This window comes from Pseudochaenichthys georgianus, chromosome 24 (assembly GCF_902827115.2).
Source record: "Pseudochaenichthys georgianus chromosome 24, fPseGeo1.2, whole genome shotgun sequence".
NCBI classification, from domain to species: Eukaryota; Metazoa; Chordata; class Actinopteri; order Perciformes; family Channichthyidae; genus Pseudochaenichthys; species Pseudochaenichthys georgianus.
In genome coordinates, this window is record NC_047526.1 from 30,841,447 (window position 1) to 30,859,682 (window position 18,236).

Here is an 18,236-nt window from a genome sequence, read left to right on the forward strand (position 1 = left end):
AACTAACCAGAAATGGATGCACCTTCCATCACTGATCAAAGTGAGTCCTGTGTAGATATGCAGTATGGTGTCATACAGGCACATATCAATTATGCACAAAGAGGTCACTGAAAACTTGAAGGAATATAATATAAATGTGAATTCTATCTGCCCTCACAGGGAACAGGTTTGAACCCAAATCTAAAACCACAAGATATTTTGCATCAACAAGTTAAGATGGCGCTCTCCTCTGCCACCATCACAACACCGAGAGAGGGAACACATGCACAACCCTCTCATAAAGACAACGAATGTAACCAATGTGAAGGAGCTATGAAGCCGTTTAGAGGCTGGTGGTATTGATGAGGTTAGTCAGGAATATAATGATTATGTCCTGGAATGATTGCTATTGTTGTCTTCATGTCCAACAACCAAACCGAGGTGTTCAATGTCTGACATTTAGGAATATTCGAGAAAAGGGAGACACAACTATAAATTGGACTATATATATATTTGTATGTTCCTTGATTTAGTAGCAACAGCAAAAGTTAAAGTACACTAAATAATGTCCCCTTTTAGTCTTTGCTGCATATTCTTCCCAAACATTCAAACATCACAATGTGTCTGTTAGGTCACCAAGTTGTCCAACCTGCAACATACATGAAAGGCGTTTGCTAACTGCTCATGCTTTTATTTTGAAAATGACAAAGGCTGCACGATAAATAAATGAAACATCTGTTCTTTGTATTTGCTGCTGCTCATAGATGGAGAGCCTGCTGCTGCTATCTTTACATTACAGGGGTTTCCCATTCACAAAGAGAGAGAGAGAGAGGGGGGGGGGGGGGGAGGGAGGAGAGACTGAGAGAGAGAGAGATGAGACTCCTCTTCCTCACTTGGCTGCATTCGGTTTACCGACACTGGAGAAGCGACCATGCTGTGGAAACTAGTTGAGAATGTCAAGTATGAAGATATTTACGAGGTAACGTTTCCGTCCGTCTGTTTGTGCTCTGCAGGATTTATTACACGCTTTTTTTCTGGGGGATAATGCAGTGTTGATATAACTGAGGTATTGCATAAGGCTTTTAGGCCTGATATTCTGTGGTGTGCTGGATGTGAATATGAATTGGGGGAAATGTAACAACAGGACAAATTCGTTATGACCGATATTTGATTTGATTTGTGGTCCATCTTTGGTCAAATGTGTTGGTATTGTGTTGCTAGGTGTATGGTGTACATCCACTCACTTTCTGGATCATGGTAAAACGGAAAATAATATTTTTTGACAGTGGATATAGACTTATTGTGTTTTTAAATTTGTTTAATTTTGACGTATATATTTTAAATATGGGACTGCGTTTTTGGGCAAACAATAAAGTTTAAGAGCAACGTTAAACTACTTTGATTAAAATAATGATTTACCTCTTAAATTATTATTTTAAAGCTATTTAGAAATAAAAAACTGTGACGCTGCATCCAAAAAAAGTCCATTTTAGATTTGAAAATACCTCCTAATAAATATAAATAGAAGCACTGGGTCAGAGTGTTTGATGATGTGTCAGAAGTATGTAAATCATTTGGCTTTGATCCAAGAACAATTATTTTTTTATTTCAAACAAGCGAGGGAAGAAATACCGCCGCACGCGGGGGTGAAATAGTGCTCCGGCTCGCGCTCAATGGGCTCGAGCACAAAAGCTCGTGAGGCCCCTCGTCTCAGCCCGGTGGGAAACCCTTGTCTCGTGCCGCACATGGCTTTTCTCCCACGGCGCGAGGGAGGGGAGGCTCTAATGTTGTTAAACAAGTCATCCAAGAGAGAGGGGTGGAGGGGTGGGGGGCAGTGTACAATATAAAGTTTAATCGCTTCTTTTGACTCGTGACACCATTCACGCGAGCCCCTCGTGCGCCCTGTAGTGTCTCGGGTGTGTGTGTCAAGAGGCAGCTGCAATGAGACACCGTTTATTCAGTGTGTGTTCTGAAGTGTGTGTTCTGGCAGGATGAAGTTTAGCTTAAAATACATTGGGAGGATTGGAGAAAAATCTTCATAAGTAACCACCTTTGTGCAGGTATAAGATAATATACTATAGTAATTTAGTGTAACATCAAATCTGACATTGTTCTTGCATCATAGCAGCTCCATTTGCAACATCAAGTACGACAAATATTAAGACAAGAATACAAGAAACCAGACTTATTAAATAACATTACAATCACTGAGGGCGATGTGTTCAAGACTCTTTACCGTACAATGGATCTGGGATCAAGCTCTGTATTTATTGGAGGATTGGCTGGTGCATAAAGAGTGCTTCTGTCACCCTGTATCTCGGATTTAATGGCAACAATTCATATTCACTGTTCATGACATGGCTGGGGTTGGAGACAATGTTGTTGGTAAATCTCAATATTTTATTATGGTAAGCTGGTTCGGAGTTTCTCAGAGGGTTGCACAGATTGGTGAAGCAGCTTTGAGTTTAATGCTTTGGACCAACTCTTGTACCATGCTTTGAAATACTGTAGAGCACTCACAGTCACAGAAAGAAAGAGGACTGTTTCAGTATGTTGTGGCTCTGCGTAAAAGTAGAATGGCTTTGACTTTGGTGGATAATGTATGAATCGCAGATGCAATCTTAATGTCGGTTAAACACCATCTTCTGTTTAAATTGTTACATCTGACAACTGGATTCATGTTGGTTTAAAACGTCAAAGTCTGTCTGCAGTGATGGTGTGTGCCAAAGTGTCTCCAACGGCGAGAAAGCGAGTATTCCCGGCGTCAGATTTGTACTTATATGAAAAAGCTCCCAAAGTGCGGTTTTTTTTATAATGAGGAATTCCTCCTGGGTGTGCTCGCCCTGTTCGCTTTCTCCTGACAGAGGGCTCTCTCCGTCTCGTGCTGTTCGCGTCGTTTCGCCTCTCCACGGAATCTAAACGTCACTCACGGTTGCGCGAGAGGCTTCACGCTCCATGTGTCGCCAGTCCCCTGCCTCGCGCACATTAATATTCCTGTAAGTCTCAGTCATGAATAACAATTACACCGTATACCGGGGGTAGAGGCGGTGCTCGGTGGCTCACAGTCAGAGCGACGGCTGCTCGGGGCGGAGAAGGATTCTGCTCACCGGCCCTGCCTGCAGACACTCGCTTTCTGGAGCCAACTCTTTACCATCCAGCTGTTTTATGTTAAATGTTCAAATGTTAGTTCACTCCTACTCCACCGCGGTGAGTTTCCTTCCCTCACAGTGTGTTTATTTATACTCTGTTTCGTCTTGCACTCTTTTTATTGTTTTATGCCTATGTTTATTTATGTTGCATTGTTGGAGGAGCCTGGGATTTAAGGTTGTCATTGCCATAACTACACTGTAGGTAATGTGCATATGACAATAAAGCGTTTGAATCATTTGCACAAATCGGTAGAGACTGCTCGGAAGTTTTTCGTTCTGAGATTTAAATTAGACACATTTTGCTTTTGGCATCTATTGTGTTTTTTGTAAAGGAGATGCATGCAGTTACTTTGGCTACAGCTACAGCTCTTAAAATGCATCATGGACCATAGGCCTCTTTTTGGCTTTATTTCGTTATAAAAAGGTGGTTCCATGTCCGTATGGAGTTTATTTATTCTGTGTTTTCCTATTCAAGGACCGGCATGACGGTGTCTCGAGCCACAGCTCGCGCCTGTCCCAGCTGGGCTCGCACGCGGGACCCTACTCCAGTGCGCCCCCGCTGTCTCACGCACCGACCTCGGACTTCCAGCCGCCCTACTTTCCGCCGCCGTACCAGCCGCTCGCTCACTACCAGAGCCAGGACCCGTACTCCCACGTCACCGACCCGTACACCCTCAACTCGCTGCACCAGAGCCAGCAGAGCGCGTGGGGCGCACGGCAGCGGCAGGACGCGGCGGTGGAGCGGATGGATAGCTCCGCGCTGCTGGCACAACCTCGGGCCTCGCTGTCTCAGCTGTCCGGGCTGGACCCGCGGAGGGACTACGGTGTGAGGCGGCCCGATGTGCTAATGCACCCGGGCCTGGACGGGATGGGAGACGGTCTGCTGCACGGGCTGCACGGCATGGAGGATGTTCAGGTGAGGCAGAGGAATCTGAGGATTACATGGAATCGAAAAGTGAACATTATGATGATTTTGTTTTTATTGTATACAAAGTTGTTTTAAATATATTTGGATTATTCTATCCCGAATGGTTAAACCTGAAAGTCAGGGAGCAACTAGGTCTGTTTGACAAAATGGGTAATACAGTTATAATGCAATATATTATCTCAATAGACGTGTATGCATTTTAATCATTAATTCAACCCATTCCTATTTACAGTAACATATTTCTATACCTAACATATCTACTCTATATCTATCTCAATGGGTAATACTTGAAATCACTGCTCTGTTACAAAATAATTTCCCAATTTGGGATGTATAAAGTATAATGGATTCACTCCAGGTATATGAACATTTGGATGGCAAATTGTTCTAGTTTTGGATGGCACGAAATAGCTACTAAAAAAATAAACTATACAGGAGAGGGATGGGTAATTGTTGGCGGTGGTCTCCTTCATTGTCTCGGTGCTTTAGTGTTGAGGTCAGTGATCTCAGATCAGCTCCCTCAGGGCTGAGCTCTCTGCAGCTGAAGCCTGAACACAAATGGCCCAAAGCTAAACCAACTGTCTTCAGAGAGCTGAGACATCTCTGGTGAGAAGATGCTGATATGGAGAATATTTCTAAAAGTGCTGCATGGAGCTCAAATGTTGCTTATGTGAATTAGAATTTAAAAGCACCCTTCTTTACTGCCTTGTGTTGCCTAATGATTAATCCATAGTTAAGCCTTGAGGATATGCTGTTAATTTGTTATTTAAACATGAAAGGGAACAATTCAATTTTGTGCACACATGTTTTATTTGTATCATTTACAATATTTTATTATTATTATTATTATTTGTAATTATTATGATTATATGAATTTATTATTATTAGTATTTATATTATTAAATCCATGCTCATATTAATGTGGTTGGTTAATTATTTAAATTTGAAGGATGGCATTTTTGGTTTATAGGATATTATGCACGTTTTATATATATATATATATATATATATATATATATAAGGTACCAAATATACAAAGCAGCTACCAGACACATTATTGTCATCTGTGAAGGATTTCATCTTCCTCTGTTTTCCCCTCAGGGCACAACCATCACGAATTGTTTGCCATTTAACCTCCACATTACATTCTCATTTCTGCCTTTACGTAGTTGTGTCATGCATTTATTAACCCCGTTTAAATTTGTTTTAACAAGTCCTATTTTATTTTATACGAGCGTGACAACAGCAGGTCTATTCAAAGAGGAATCTATCTCGCAGGCTGATGAATGAGAGTGATGAATGAGGCTCTACATTTGGGAGAACATTATTCGCTATGAGTCACGTCATGATGAATAAAAAGAGGAAATGGATTATAAACAAGATGTGTTTGTTCTGTGGAAAACAGACAATGTTTCCTCTGCTTTTCGAGACCTTACATTTAAATGAATCCTGCAATATGTAGCAAAAAAATATAAATATATACTTTTTTATTACACTCTGGATTCCTTTGTACGAAGCACACTATTATATTGCTATAATGGTTTGCATTTATTTTGGATCTACCAGACTCTTGACGACACCAACGGAACGAACATCCTTGATCAATCAGTAATTAAGAAAGGTAAGACACACACACACACGCACACACACGCACGCACGCACGCACACACACACACAACGTCTCAGCTCTTATATGTTGCAATAGTTCTACAATATGACAACAATGACTAGATTTACAAATATACAAAATGTTCACCAAAAACCTAAATGAATACATCTGGATTTCTTTAAATAGATTGTTGTTATATGTTTTTAAAATAGACATAATAGGGCTGCTCGCCTTCCTTTCGTGCCTGTACCAAATTATAGGCTAATTTATGTTGTCATATGACGTAAATTACAATGATTTATGTTCTGTAGAGCCAATAAAAAAAAGGCACAACTTGGATCTAAAGTGGACCAGATGTGACATACCTCGATGCTTTGGGAAGTAAAAGCTGAATCTCTGTGGGTTCATCCTGTTTTTCCGGTGCCCAGGATGAGGATTTCGTGCATGGGTTAACGATCCCGGGATATTGACTCGCAGGCGGAGGGTCGCTGATGATGTGCGGTGATTTAGTTACGGGATGTTGAGTGACTGAGCTCCCCGCGGGGCATTTAAGCCGCTGATGTAATAAATGACACCGCTCACGGAGATCTCGTGAGCTCGTTTACAGCTAATCTGCGGTATTATCCCCCGTGGAGCCATCAACCCCCCCCCCCCCCCCACACACACACACACACACGCGCACGCACACACACACACACACACACACACACACACACACACACACACACACACACACACACACACACACACACACACACACACACACACACACACACACACACACACACACAGTGCCCCTGTAACACTGAGCCTGGACCCCCCCTGTGGCCCCCCTCCAAACGTATACATGATAATGCAAATGTATGTCGCAGCAAAGACTATGCTGTAACCTGGGCCAAAGTTAACAGGGATTGTTTCGCCATTCATTTAACGAAAATGGCAATTTAGTCATTGACGCAAATTCTGTCACACAAAAAAACGAGGGAATTCAATTTGAGAGCGAGAGCCAATCAACAATCGATACTATTGTAATGAGACATTACATAACAGTAAATGCCCGGCGCGTGGGCACTTCATTAGGCCAGGGCTCCCTCCTGCAGTGCGCGTGGCCTCACCAGTATCTGTGGATGCTTTACTCGAGTATAGAAAGTACCAATACATTAATGTCAAAATACTCCATTACAAGTTAAACATTTTTTACAATCAGCAAAATGTACCTAAAGTGTAAAAAGAAAAAGTAATCATTGTGCAGAAGAATAGCCTTTGTGTATATCATTATATTTACATAATGTGACATTACTAGATAATATTGTTGTCATTTTACTGTTGTAGACAAAGTTCTGATTGTAAAATTGGACTTTTTGTAAAAGAATAAGGAAATAATTGGACTCTTTTGTGACCTAAAGAGTTAGTTTAATTTTTAGAGATGCATTTTGGTAAAATAAGCTAGCTGTTAAATAAAGTGGAGTAAAAGTGAACTATTTCCTTTTTAAGTGTAGAGGAGTAGAATTATAAAGCAGTATACTCAAGTAAAATGTAAGTACCTCAAAATTGTACACAGTACTTGAGTTCATGTATAGTTGCTTTACACCACTGGGTCTCACAGCGTTTGACACAATAGATTAAAACTCACAGCCCCCTTTATATGTTTGGACACATTTTTAAGATGCCTATCTTTCATACTCTATCTTATGTGCATTCTGTATTTTTAATTAATTTTGAATACGTGTGCACTGCAATGCCTTGTTTGCATGCTGCTGTGACTCAATTCCCCAAATAGCTCTCAAAAAAAGAAAATGTAATTTGTTTTTTAAACGTTATGTAATGTCCTCTTTCAGTTCCCATGCCTCACAAGCACATGGGCTCCCTGATGCTCGGGAAGGACGGGCTGATGGGAGGCATCACCGTGAGCATCAACGAGGTGTTCTGCTCGGTACCGGGCCGCCTGTCGCTGCTCAGCTCCACCTCCAAGTACAAAGTGACCGTAGGGGAGGTGCAGAGGAGACTGTCCCCGCCTGAGTGCCTGAACGCATCCCTGTTGGGGGGCGTGTTGAGAAGGTACGACTGCAGCCTCAGAGCATGTTGACGCAGGGATAACGTCTGGATGGAGAAAAAGCGTGTGGCTTCTTAAATATGCAGAGGAGATGTTTATTAAACCATGAGTTGAATTCAAAGGCATCTGAACTTCCCAGATTGTACATAACATTAACACAATCTCTGGAGAACATGATGCGGAGTAGAAACTAAAAAGACAACAACTTAAAAACCGCATGCACACATAAATAAAATTAATTGATATAAACAGTGTAACCTTATTATATTGTTGTTATCTCATACTGTAACTTAATTATTGTATTTTGTCATTCTTATTTATCTTTGTGAGATCTAACCTGTCCAATGTGTTTCAATTTGGTTTTTGAACTTCCTTATGGGAATATTTGTAATTTAATTGAATGCCTTGAGATATATGGCATATATGTCCTGGTTCTTTTATAAAGCAAATTAACGTGAATTATTTCCCCATTTGTCTACAGAGCAAAGTCCAAAAACGGTGGGAGATGTCTGAGGGAAAAACTGGAGAAGATTGGACTGAATTTACCTGCTGGAAGACGCAAAGCTGCCAATGTCACATTACTAACATCTCTTGTAGAAGGTGATTGCTTTACTGTGTTCATCCATACATACAGAAACATAATCCTTACTCTGAGATTGATTAATGGGGAAGTTTGGCTCTAGAAGTCCAACATTTTATTTGCCCCACATGACAAAGATTTCAACATCACCAAAAATTACGCACGGCCAAAATACAAGATTGCAAAAGTTCATGACCTTACAGGTTTGAAGAATGAGACAGTCTTTCTCAAATGGCGACATACATATAGAAACTAAATACATTTTTGATTTTGAACGAGTGAAGAGAAGAGGACTGGGGTTAGTGAATTAACTGCTGCAGCATGGGCCTAACCGGTTTAAACCAACAGTTTCATTGAGTCAGATTTTCCTGATCTAGCGTAATATACAAGTATATCAATATTTATTTCTACACTTTCAAAATATAATACAAATATATTTATGACCTACTTTTTTTAAAGACTTTTTTAGGATTATGAAAACGTCTCAATTTTCAATGTGTTCACTCGTCTGCACAAAGTGTTATGCAAGAGCTCTCTCTCTTTTTTTAAATTGACGATATTAAAAAACAGTTAATTTGCACCTATAGTTGACTTTTACAACATAAATGTGGAAAAAATGACCATCGCTATTGCTTTTGCTTTTTCTGAGAGGATGACAGTTTAGGGAATTCCGTGCGTAAAAGGAAAGCATCCCAATTTTAACACGTACAGTCTTTCTATTCAGGAATCGCTATAGGCTACTAAAACATAAGGAAATGCATGATTGTCATGTAGCGATATTGTACGTCTATATAAAATTCACCCCGACTATACCCCCCCCCCCCCCTCCCCAGGTGAGGCGGTGCACCTTGCCCGGGATTTCGGTTACCTCTGCGAGACGGAGTTTCCCACCAAAGCCGTGAGCGAGTACCTCAACCGGCAGCACGCTGACCCCAACGAGCTGCACACGCGGAAAAACATGCTGCTGGCGACAAAGTGAGTCTGATGCACTGTTTGATTAGATGCAGCTCCCTCATAGCCTTTATACGGTGTTTTCTGTCTGTCATAGAATAGTATACATGTCTGATTACCATGTGGTAAATAAGATTATTGCTTTCAAATGAGCCATTTAGACTTAGACACAATAACATGGCGGCATGCTCATGCCACTTATAGTCAGTCTGTCAACACAGAGGGGGGGGACTTGTTTTTGAAAGGACACAGAGAGAGGGGGTTTTCCAGTAAATTCTCAACAAATTGAATTTACAAAGAAGTCCTGTATGTCTCATAATATATCTAGTTCATGCTGTTCTTGTATGAGATGTTATCCTAATTAAATGTCCCCAAAAATATGGTTTTAGGTTTACAGTTCCAGGGTGCCATTTAGAAAGGCTGCGGTTGCTGTTAATTTGAATTACATAACCGTCACACATACAGGGTGAACACCAGGGCATGCTTCTTCCGCAAGTAGTTAGATTTCTGATGAATGAAATTATTGTGAAATTAAACTCTCCCCCATTTTCCTGGGGGCTTCTCTATGGCCCCCTCTTTAATACCCCCGAGGGTGCAAACCTCTCCTCTGCGCTTCACTCTCTATCACACAGTCCATTTTGACACAGTGAGCCATGGCGTTGACATTTAAAGAGGAAAGGGAGATGTTCTTAATGAAAAGCATCAAACTCTATATGGATGTAACCTGTAATGACTGATTGAAAAACCACAGTGGAAATTGAGGGCAGTTAAAGTTAAAGTAAATTCAACCGTTTACAAAATTAGGATCAACCTGCATTTGAGTCAAGAATCTTAAAAGCAAGGGGATTATTTTTGCCACATAAATAACGTTTTATTCAAGTATACACAAACCGTATTTGATGGACACTTTAATGTAGCCTACATAAGTCTCAGACATTATTAAATCGCAGCTTTGGCGTTGCTCGTGTGCGTTTGACCTCTGCTTCTGGTCTTAAAGGCGATGGATTTCAGTGGCTCTCCTCGTAGAGGTACTTATATTAATCCATTTTTTATGGCTGTTAAACTGTGGAATTGAATCCAGGATCTAGTGATTACTTTTAAAAACCGAGCAACACAGAATTTCTTTAAAGGGAAACTAGGCTAGGAGAGGGAATGTGGTTTAAATCCCAGAATCACTTTGGATTTTTTCCTATTTTTAAAATGATCAAAAAAGCCTTTCGCCAATTAATAATGAACAGTCCCATTCTGTGTCCATGTATTCCCCTGAATGAGCTCTCTGCATGCAGAGCTGTAACAAAGAGCCCTTCAGGAAACTTGTATTTTTAGCTTGCATAAATAGTGCCGTGTGTGTGTGCGTGTGCGTGTGTGTGTATCCCAATGTGATCGGTATGTACGGGGTGTTTTCGGTGGTGGATGTTTGATGCTCAGATTCAAACCTGTTCCAATACTCGGTGTCGGTGCTGCCTGTTAGAAATTCATTATTTAGCAGTGAAGTGTTTCAAGTCGTCAGAAAAACAACAGCGAGGCCCTGAGAGTCGCCCCGGGTGGAGCTCCTCCTCTCTGTTTCTCCTCTCTGCTCCCTAACCCCAGCTGGGCTCGGCCTGCACCGCCTGTCACTCATTTAGTGGAGCTCTGCCCTAAGGCCGCTCATTGGGGGTGTGTGTGTGTGTGTGTGTGTGTGTGTGTGTGTGTGTGTGTGTGTGTGTGTGTGTGTGTGTGTGTGTGTGTGTGTGTGTGTGTGTGTGTGTGTGTGTGTGTGTGTGTGTGTGTGTGTGTGTGTGTGTGTGTGTGTGTGTGTGTGTGTGTGTGTGGTACACATTTTGAGAGAAAGAGAGGGAGGGAGAGGTCTCTTGAATATCAAATGTGGGCCTAAAACCAAGAGGATGATTTGCTGACATTTTAAGGAGACGGGATTCTCTCACCGTTGCATTTTTTTGTATGGAATTTGAAGAGAAGACTAAAGATGCATTTAATTACCTTTTGGCTTAAATTACATATATTCCCATTTAAATATTGCCTTTAAATGCTGGGGCCTCAAACCACGGGACTTCCTTGCTCTTGTATTGGTTTGAATTAATTTTCTCGACATACATATGGCATTTTTGTACAATGTCATATTGGCACTAGCCTTACATTTCTCTACACATTTATAGCGTTCTCTAATTTCCCGAAGACCATTAGTTAAACGTTAATGGTATGGCTTCAGAATAAGGTTTGAGAGGGTGTCCGATGGACGCAGGAGCAGAAACAGTTTTTAAAACATAGCAAATTGAAGATAATTGTTTAATGTCAGGTCTTTGAAATCAAGTATATCTTTGATATGGATTGTGAACAGAAACAAACGATACACTTCTCAAGCCTTCGCCAGAACATTTTGTTTTCAGGGATTCGAAGGCTCTTCTGGAGGCATCCTGTATCGCAGCTGCATCAAGCTCATGCCTCGTCCAACACTATTTCAAAATGTGGAGACAGAAGTAAATAGAGAAAAGTTTAAAGAAAGTTTGCTATTCTTCATTGCAAAATAAGCCTTAAGGATACAGTTAATATGACTTAAAGGAGTTGAAAGGGAAAAGCACCAGGCTATTCTCCTTTGGGATGGATTTGGTACAAGCTGATCATTTAAGATAAGATACAGTTAGTTTGGCACACAGCATTAAGAGAGGCTGGAGAGTCTAGTTGCAGGTCCTTGCAGAGGGTGGGCACTAATAAGTGCTGAGGGGGCTTTTTTATTGAGGACGTCACTGACTATCCCTGGCCAATCTTACATCTGGTTATACTTAGCTCAGCTCTTAAGCACCTACATGTCGCTATAGTTATTATTGGGTGTTTATGCTCAACTATCAGCAATCATTTGATCAGTGTTGGTTGACGACTCTGTTCGGACCACTTTCCCACTCGAACAAGATACAGTTCTGAATCGCTGCCTCTCCATGTGTTATCCATTAAACCTCCGCAGCCATGATCTATTTGCACTTCGTAGCACTTTTAGGTTAGTGCAACTGATAGCTAACACAACATCCTTTCTAATCCAAATGTAACACTTGTGATATTGGGCTGTATAAATAAACATTGATGGATTGAATCCTTTCAAACTGCAACATTATTGTTTTTGAGGTTGCTTTTCACCAAAGAGCTGTACAATTCTAATTTGTTTTCCGGCTCTGTTTCGTTGTGTCTGTGTTATGAGTTGGTTATATTTAGTGTCAGGTATTGCAGGAACATCTACAAGAAATGCTGCCAAATACTCTCACCACAGGGGCATCGCAGTAAGGTGTTGACTGTGGATGATTTGGATGCATGTGCTGAGGTTTTTAACACACACATACTGTCTACTGTGTTGGTGACGGGTTGGTTTTGATAGGCATCTGAGTATTAATTGGATAGTAGCAACTCATTGTGATGCAATGATGCATTGTGATTATAACCGCAGGAAACTAAAGGTGATCTTTTGACATGTCCAACCAACACATCCTCACTCCCAGGTCGGCCTATGTTGACGTTATGTCAAGTCCCCTGCCGGCTTTTTCCAACGCAAGGGGGGGGGCCTTAGCGTCCATTTTCAGCTTTCCGGGATGTCCATGTGCTTCTATGGACGCTCATGGAAGCACGGCATTCGTTTGTGTCGACTGCCCTTAAAGGCAATGTGAGCGTCCATTCTCATTGGATAACGGAGAATTGTACACCCGGAAGTAAATATTCCCCTTACTGACGATTGATTTTACAGTGATATCTGCACTACTCATCGACTAAAAAACACCAGATTATCCTTGTTAATTACACAACATTGATTGGTTTAAATTGTGTGCAATGCTTTTGTATTTTTACCCTTCGATTCGGAGAAACAAATCTTTTTTCGGAGTAAAGGATGGCAGAAGACACTACACTACCCAGAATCCCCAGCTATCATTTCTCCCTGCAGAAAAAGAAAACATGGCCGAACTTCGTTTTATTCTGGGTGTAAAATGCCTATTTTAAAGTTAGTTTGGCCATTAAAATGCGTTTTGATGTCATTTGATGCGAGAAATATGAGTTGTTATTTCAGATTATGTGTGCAGTGGATGTACATGATCTTTAGTTTGCTAGTTATTACGAAGATTACTTCAGGAAATTGCGTCCAACGTTTTCATTGTTACCAAGGTGGTTGCTAGGGACGCTGCTATCGATATTATTTCTGTTATGTTGTGTAACTGTTTAATGGTGTTATCTTTATTGCTACCCCCTTCCCCGTCAATGTATAGTGTTGGTCCACAGCGCAAACATATTAGTTTAACAAAATCCGCATCTAAAGATACGTTATTTCCCCCTCTGCAATTCCAGTCTCACATCTCACAGCACATCGTCATTAACAAATACCGGAAACAGACCGAAAACATTTTTAAAAAATAAAATAATACCTTATTCCGAGTGTGCTTGCTTTTCTCTTTGAAAGTCATCACATAAAGGCATTGTAATACACGGTTCGGCTGCATTAAATATTACATATCTGCCGTAGTTCTGTATTTATAGCCCTGATGAGAAGACAAACATGAGGAACTGAAAACGTGACGTGGATCATAAATATATCAGCCATTAAACAACATCTTACATTCTCCTTGCCGTATCAACACTAATTCGGCTCACTTTTATATTTGATCCAATTGGTAGATAGGCTGTATTTACACCATAAAGGTGCACAGATGATATAAAGAGACACCTGGTGGTTAAAGCATGTTATTGAATTTCATTATTTTTATTATTAGATATTAATAGGATCCCTATAAAGTATATTCATTACTCGTTATTCTCTACTAATAGTTAATTAAAGACTGTATATAATGACTATTTTGCACATCCCGTTCAAGATTTCAAGATGTTCTAAGGTTTATTGACATATCTTATAGGCCTACACAACTATGGTGTAGTTCTGCACTGAATGAAAAACTTGGGTCGCAGGTTCCTCAACAGTGCATTACAAGACATCTATCAATATGTGTGCATACCTCCAGCAATGTTAACTATGTTGAAGCACTTATTTTAACTGATATTATACATAATGTATTATACTCTTATGATGTATGCAGATATTTCATCTCCGGCCTTGTCAGGTATTGAACAATCAATAAATAAAGAACACAGAATTGTTAAATATAAAACACAGAATTTGTGTGATTATACTAAATGATTTTCAAATAAACACCACTGCATATTTAACTGTTACACATGCTGATGTAACGCAAATGTTCCAACTTGGGATCAATAAAGTATATCTTATCTTAAGCTGATCGATGGCTACGGCCATATTTGCAAAATGTGCCTCTGAACCTTGACAAGTGCATGTTTCAGGCTTATCAATTAATGTAATGTAATGTAATGTTATCAATTAACAACAGGAGGGGTCACAAACATAAGTCCAGCTGTTAAATAAAGCTCTTCTGACCTTAGCTGGCGTGTGGGTATATATATTAATACTGCCCACCATTTATTAATTATATGTTTTAAATGTGAGTGTTTCCTGTCCCCTAAACCTCCAGGGATGTACACAGTTTAATACTGGCAACTTCTTATTATGGGAAATACGAAAACGTCTTTTAAAACTACAACTCCCAGTAGAGACGTGCCATAGAGAACATGTTGCGAAACAGAATAGCCAGCATGTGTAGTTCTGGGGACGGGGTGGGGGAGGGGGGGGGACGCGGTGGACCCGTTCAAATCCAGTTTTGAACAGTCTGCCGTGGTTCCATCCCATTTCAAGTGCTGTTCGAGGCTCGGTAACCCTCGGAGCACACTCTCCAATCACAGAGCTTGAGGACTATCACGGGGTTTGTCAAACAGAGCACATGGTGTAGTCCAAACGATAGCTGGGGATTCTGGGTAGTGTAGTGTCTTCATTGCCTTTAAGGGCAGTTGACACAAACGAATGCCGTGCTTCCATGAGCGTCCATAGAAGCACATGGACATCCCGGAAAGCTGAAAATGGACGCTAAGGGCCCCCCCCTTGCGTTGAAAATGGACGCTAAGGCCCCCCCCCTTGCGTTGGAAAAAGCCGGCAGGGGACTTGACATAACGTCAACATAGGCCGACCTGGGAGTGAGGATGTGTTGGTTGGACAGACGCAGGTGCAGGAGAGTTGCAAGACCAGAGAACATGTGGTGTCAGCCTTTCCACTAATAACATACAAAAACAATGGATACATGTTTGGCTAACAATCAAATGAATAATAGAAATAAACAAAGGATACCAAATGGTCTTACTTATTGACTCAACGTTATCTTTGGGTTGCATGTGCACAAACTTCCAGGGGACACGAAAAGCCATCACATCCAGAAGGGACGCATTGATACAAATATAGAGAGACATTACAGTCAAACATGTGCACACTGAAGCAAGGTTAATACATACTAGGGGCATGTGGTGCAGTGGGTTAGTGCGCTGATCTTTGAATCAGAGGATAACAAGTTCGAGTCCACTGCAGTCAGCATGTCGTTGTGTCCCTGAGACTCTTCACCCCACATTGCTCCTGTGGGGATTGCCCACAGTATTGAGTATGTAAGTCGCTTTGGATAAAAGCGTCTAACAAGTCAAATGTAATGTACTGCCATTAATAACCACTATCAGCAGTGGTGTAACTATTTTAGGGAAACCCATATCTCCCTCCTGACATCTCCTTGTCTCCCCCCCCCCCCCCCTGCAGACAGCTGTGTAAGGAGTTCTCAGACCTGCTGGCCCAGGACAGGACCCCCCTGGGAAACTCTCGGCCGAGCCCCATCCTGGAGCCGGGCATCCAGAGCTGCCTCTCCCACTTCTCCTTCATCACGCACGGCTTCGGCTCGCCCGCCCTCTGCGCCGCGCTCACCACCCTGCAGAACTACCTCACCGAGGCCCTCAAAGGACTGGACAAGATGTTCATCAACAGCCCCCCCAACAACAACCGGCACGGGGACAACAAGGCCGACAAAGAGGAGAAGCAGCGGAAATGAAGCGAGGCGGGGGAGACGATGGGAGGCAGACACACAGACAGAGGCGATACACTTCTAGCTTTACACCACTGTCACTGACAGGGCCGAAGAGGAAGAGGAAGAGGAGACCTGTGGGCCAGTGTCAGAGAGCACAGAGGGATGTTTCATCTGTGTTACGTTCTTTTCATTCCCCTGAGGACATGATGGTTACTGTGTTACATCCATTTCGCTCCCCCTGCCTGCATCCTGTGAGACTGTGATGCTGCAACAAACTACAGTGTGTGTGTGTGTGTGTGTGTGTGTGTGTGTGTGTGTGTGTGAGTGTGTGTGTGTGTGTGTGTGTGTGTGTGTGTGTGTGTGTGTGTGTGTGTGTGTGTGTGTGTGTGTGTGTGTGTGTGTGTGTGTGTGTGTGTGTGTGTGTGTGTGTGTGTGTGTGTGTGTGTGTGTGTGTTACAAACTGATACATTGACTTTAATCAAATGTATTATGTCAACAATTTCACATCAGGTTAGTTGAAAGCAATAATATTAAGTTGAACCTAATAATACTTTATTTAAACTCAATATTATTGCTTTCCACTAACCCAATACAGCTCTGTGACATCTGTTGACATCCTATATTTAATTAAAGTCAACGTTTCAGTTCTTTCAGTGTGCTTGTGTTTGTCCTCACACAGGAAAAAAGCATTGTGGGTATGAAGCATTTTATCTGTGAAACAGGTTTGTGTGGTCACGTAACGAGAGGGGGGGAGGGGTTTATTTATGTGTGTAAATATTTATTTATATTAATTTAAATGGATGGTTGTGTAAATAGGTGCACCAGCTATTTTGGAGTAGGCCTATTTATCTGTGATTCGACTTTTGTGAGCCGGAGGGGGGTGGGGGTGGGGGGGGCAGTGTTTTTCTGTTCTTATAGAGCTGTTGTCATGGTGCTGATGATGGGTAGACATCCTTCTAATTGTCCAGTGATTTCATTTCTATCACATTGATAATAAACCATGTGTTTTATTATGCGAGGTGTGCAGCCTGCGCCTTTTCTCCAGTGAATCATCCACTCAAGTCCCACTCAAGTTTGGGAATCAGAGTCACCATATCCACAATATACAACCTGGTATTCTTTGGCTGATGTCAGACAATTTAACCTCATTTGTTTTTAATGAAATATTAAAGAACGCCTCAAGAAATAGTTGACATTTCCCAAATCAAATTCCACTTTCTGAATGACTGAAAGTGGAACTGGACCCCACAAATATCCTCTTATTCATCGTGGTTTTAAATGTGACGGTTTCAAATTTGCATTGAATCTGATTTAGTGTGTATTTTAACAACGTGTTCATCACAACATACATGTCTAAATGGACCAGTGTAAAAAAACAAACATTATTATCTAATTAATGGACCAACATAAAGCATAACATTTTTAAATTTCATTCCAACTGCAGCAGCAGACAGTCAATGTGCGGTCATTGAGAAGTAAGAATTTCAGATATTCATAAAAAAAACAACTCGTAAAATCCCTCAGTCTGAATGAAACAATAAGCAAACATCCTTACATTTTCCTGCAGGGAGGAACTCCATGGAAAACTGATACTAAACACAATCTTTGATTCAAATGCAAATAAAAGGAAACTCCAACACCAAAATGTAAAACAATGGACAACTAAATGAGTCTTTAAGGTTTTCTGTTACAATTGCTATTTGTAGGTTTACCTTAATAGACTTAATTTGCAGTGAGGATAATTGAGTATATTCCATAAATGACAATCAGTTAAAGTAGTAACAGTTTTATTATTTGTACACAAAAAGTTCAAAATTGATGACCTCTATTTTGTTATTGTTGGCTATTAAAGATATTCTGAAATTCTTACACATTCAAGGCCATGTTCAAGATTAATATTCAAAATAAGAATATGTTTTTACAATCATATATATATAGCTTTGTTTGGCAACTCTATCTGGATTATAATACTGCAAAGGCTCTGAAACACGCAAACACGCAATGATGATGGATACTGGGAGATAATTGGCTGCATTTTCCGGTCAGAGAGGCTCT

General features: G+C 41.0%; 1 protein-coding gene across 1 annotated transcript; it reads left to right on the forward strand.

The window, feature by feature from the left end:
- Window positions 1-900: 900 nt before the first annotated feature.
- Window positions 901-16,994, forward strand: tfap2b (transcription factor AP-2 beta). Its single transcript, XM_034076355.2, has 7 exons — window positions 901-958; window positions 3,604-4,044; window positions 5,623-5,677; window positions 7,504-7,723; window positions 8,200-8,318; window positions 9,132-9,273; window positions 15,920-16,994. The coding sequence occupies exons 1-7, from the start codon at window positions 911-913 to the stop codon at window positions 16,203-16,205; spliced, it is 1,311 nt and encodes a 436-aa protein (XP_033932246.1). The 5' UTR covers window positions 901-910; the 3' UTR covers window positions 16,206-16,994.
- The last annotated feature ends 1,242 nt before the right edge of the window (window positions 16,995-18,236 follow it).

What these genes read in the sequence shown, in the direction of transcription:
- tfap2b (XM_034076355.2), top strand. Translation starts at nt 911, where the DNA reads ATGCTGTGGAAACTAGTTGAGAATGTCAAGTATGAAGATATTTACGAG. An exon ending in TTGGGGGGCGTGTTGAGAAG is followed by an intron (nt 7,724 to 8,199) that starts GTACGACTGCAG and finishes ATTTGTCTACAG; the next exon opens with AGCAAAGTCCAAAAACGGTG. An exon ending in AACATGCTGCTGGCGACAAA is followed by an intron (nt 9,274 to 15,919) that starts GTGAGTCTGATG and finishes CCCCCCCTGCAG; the next exon opens with ACAGCTGTGTAAGGAGTTCT.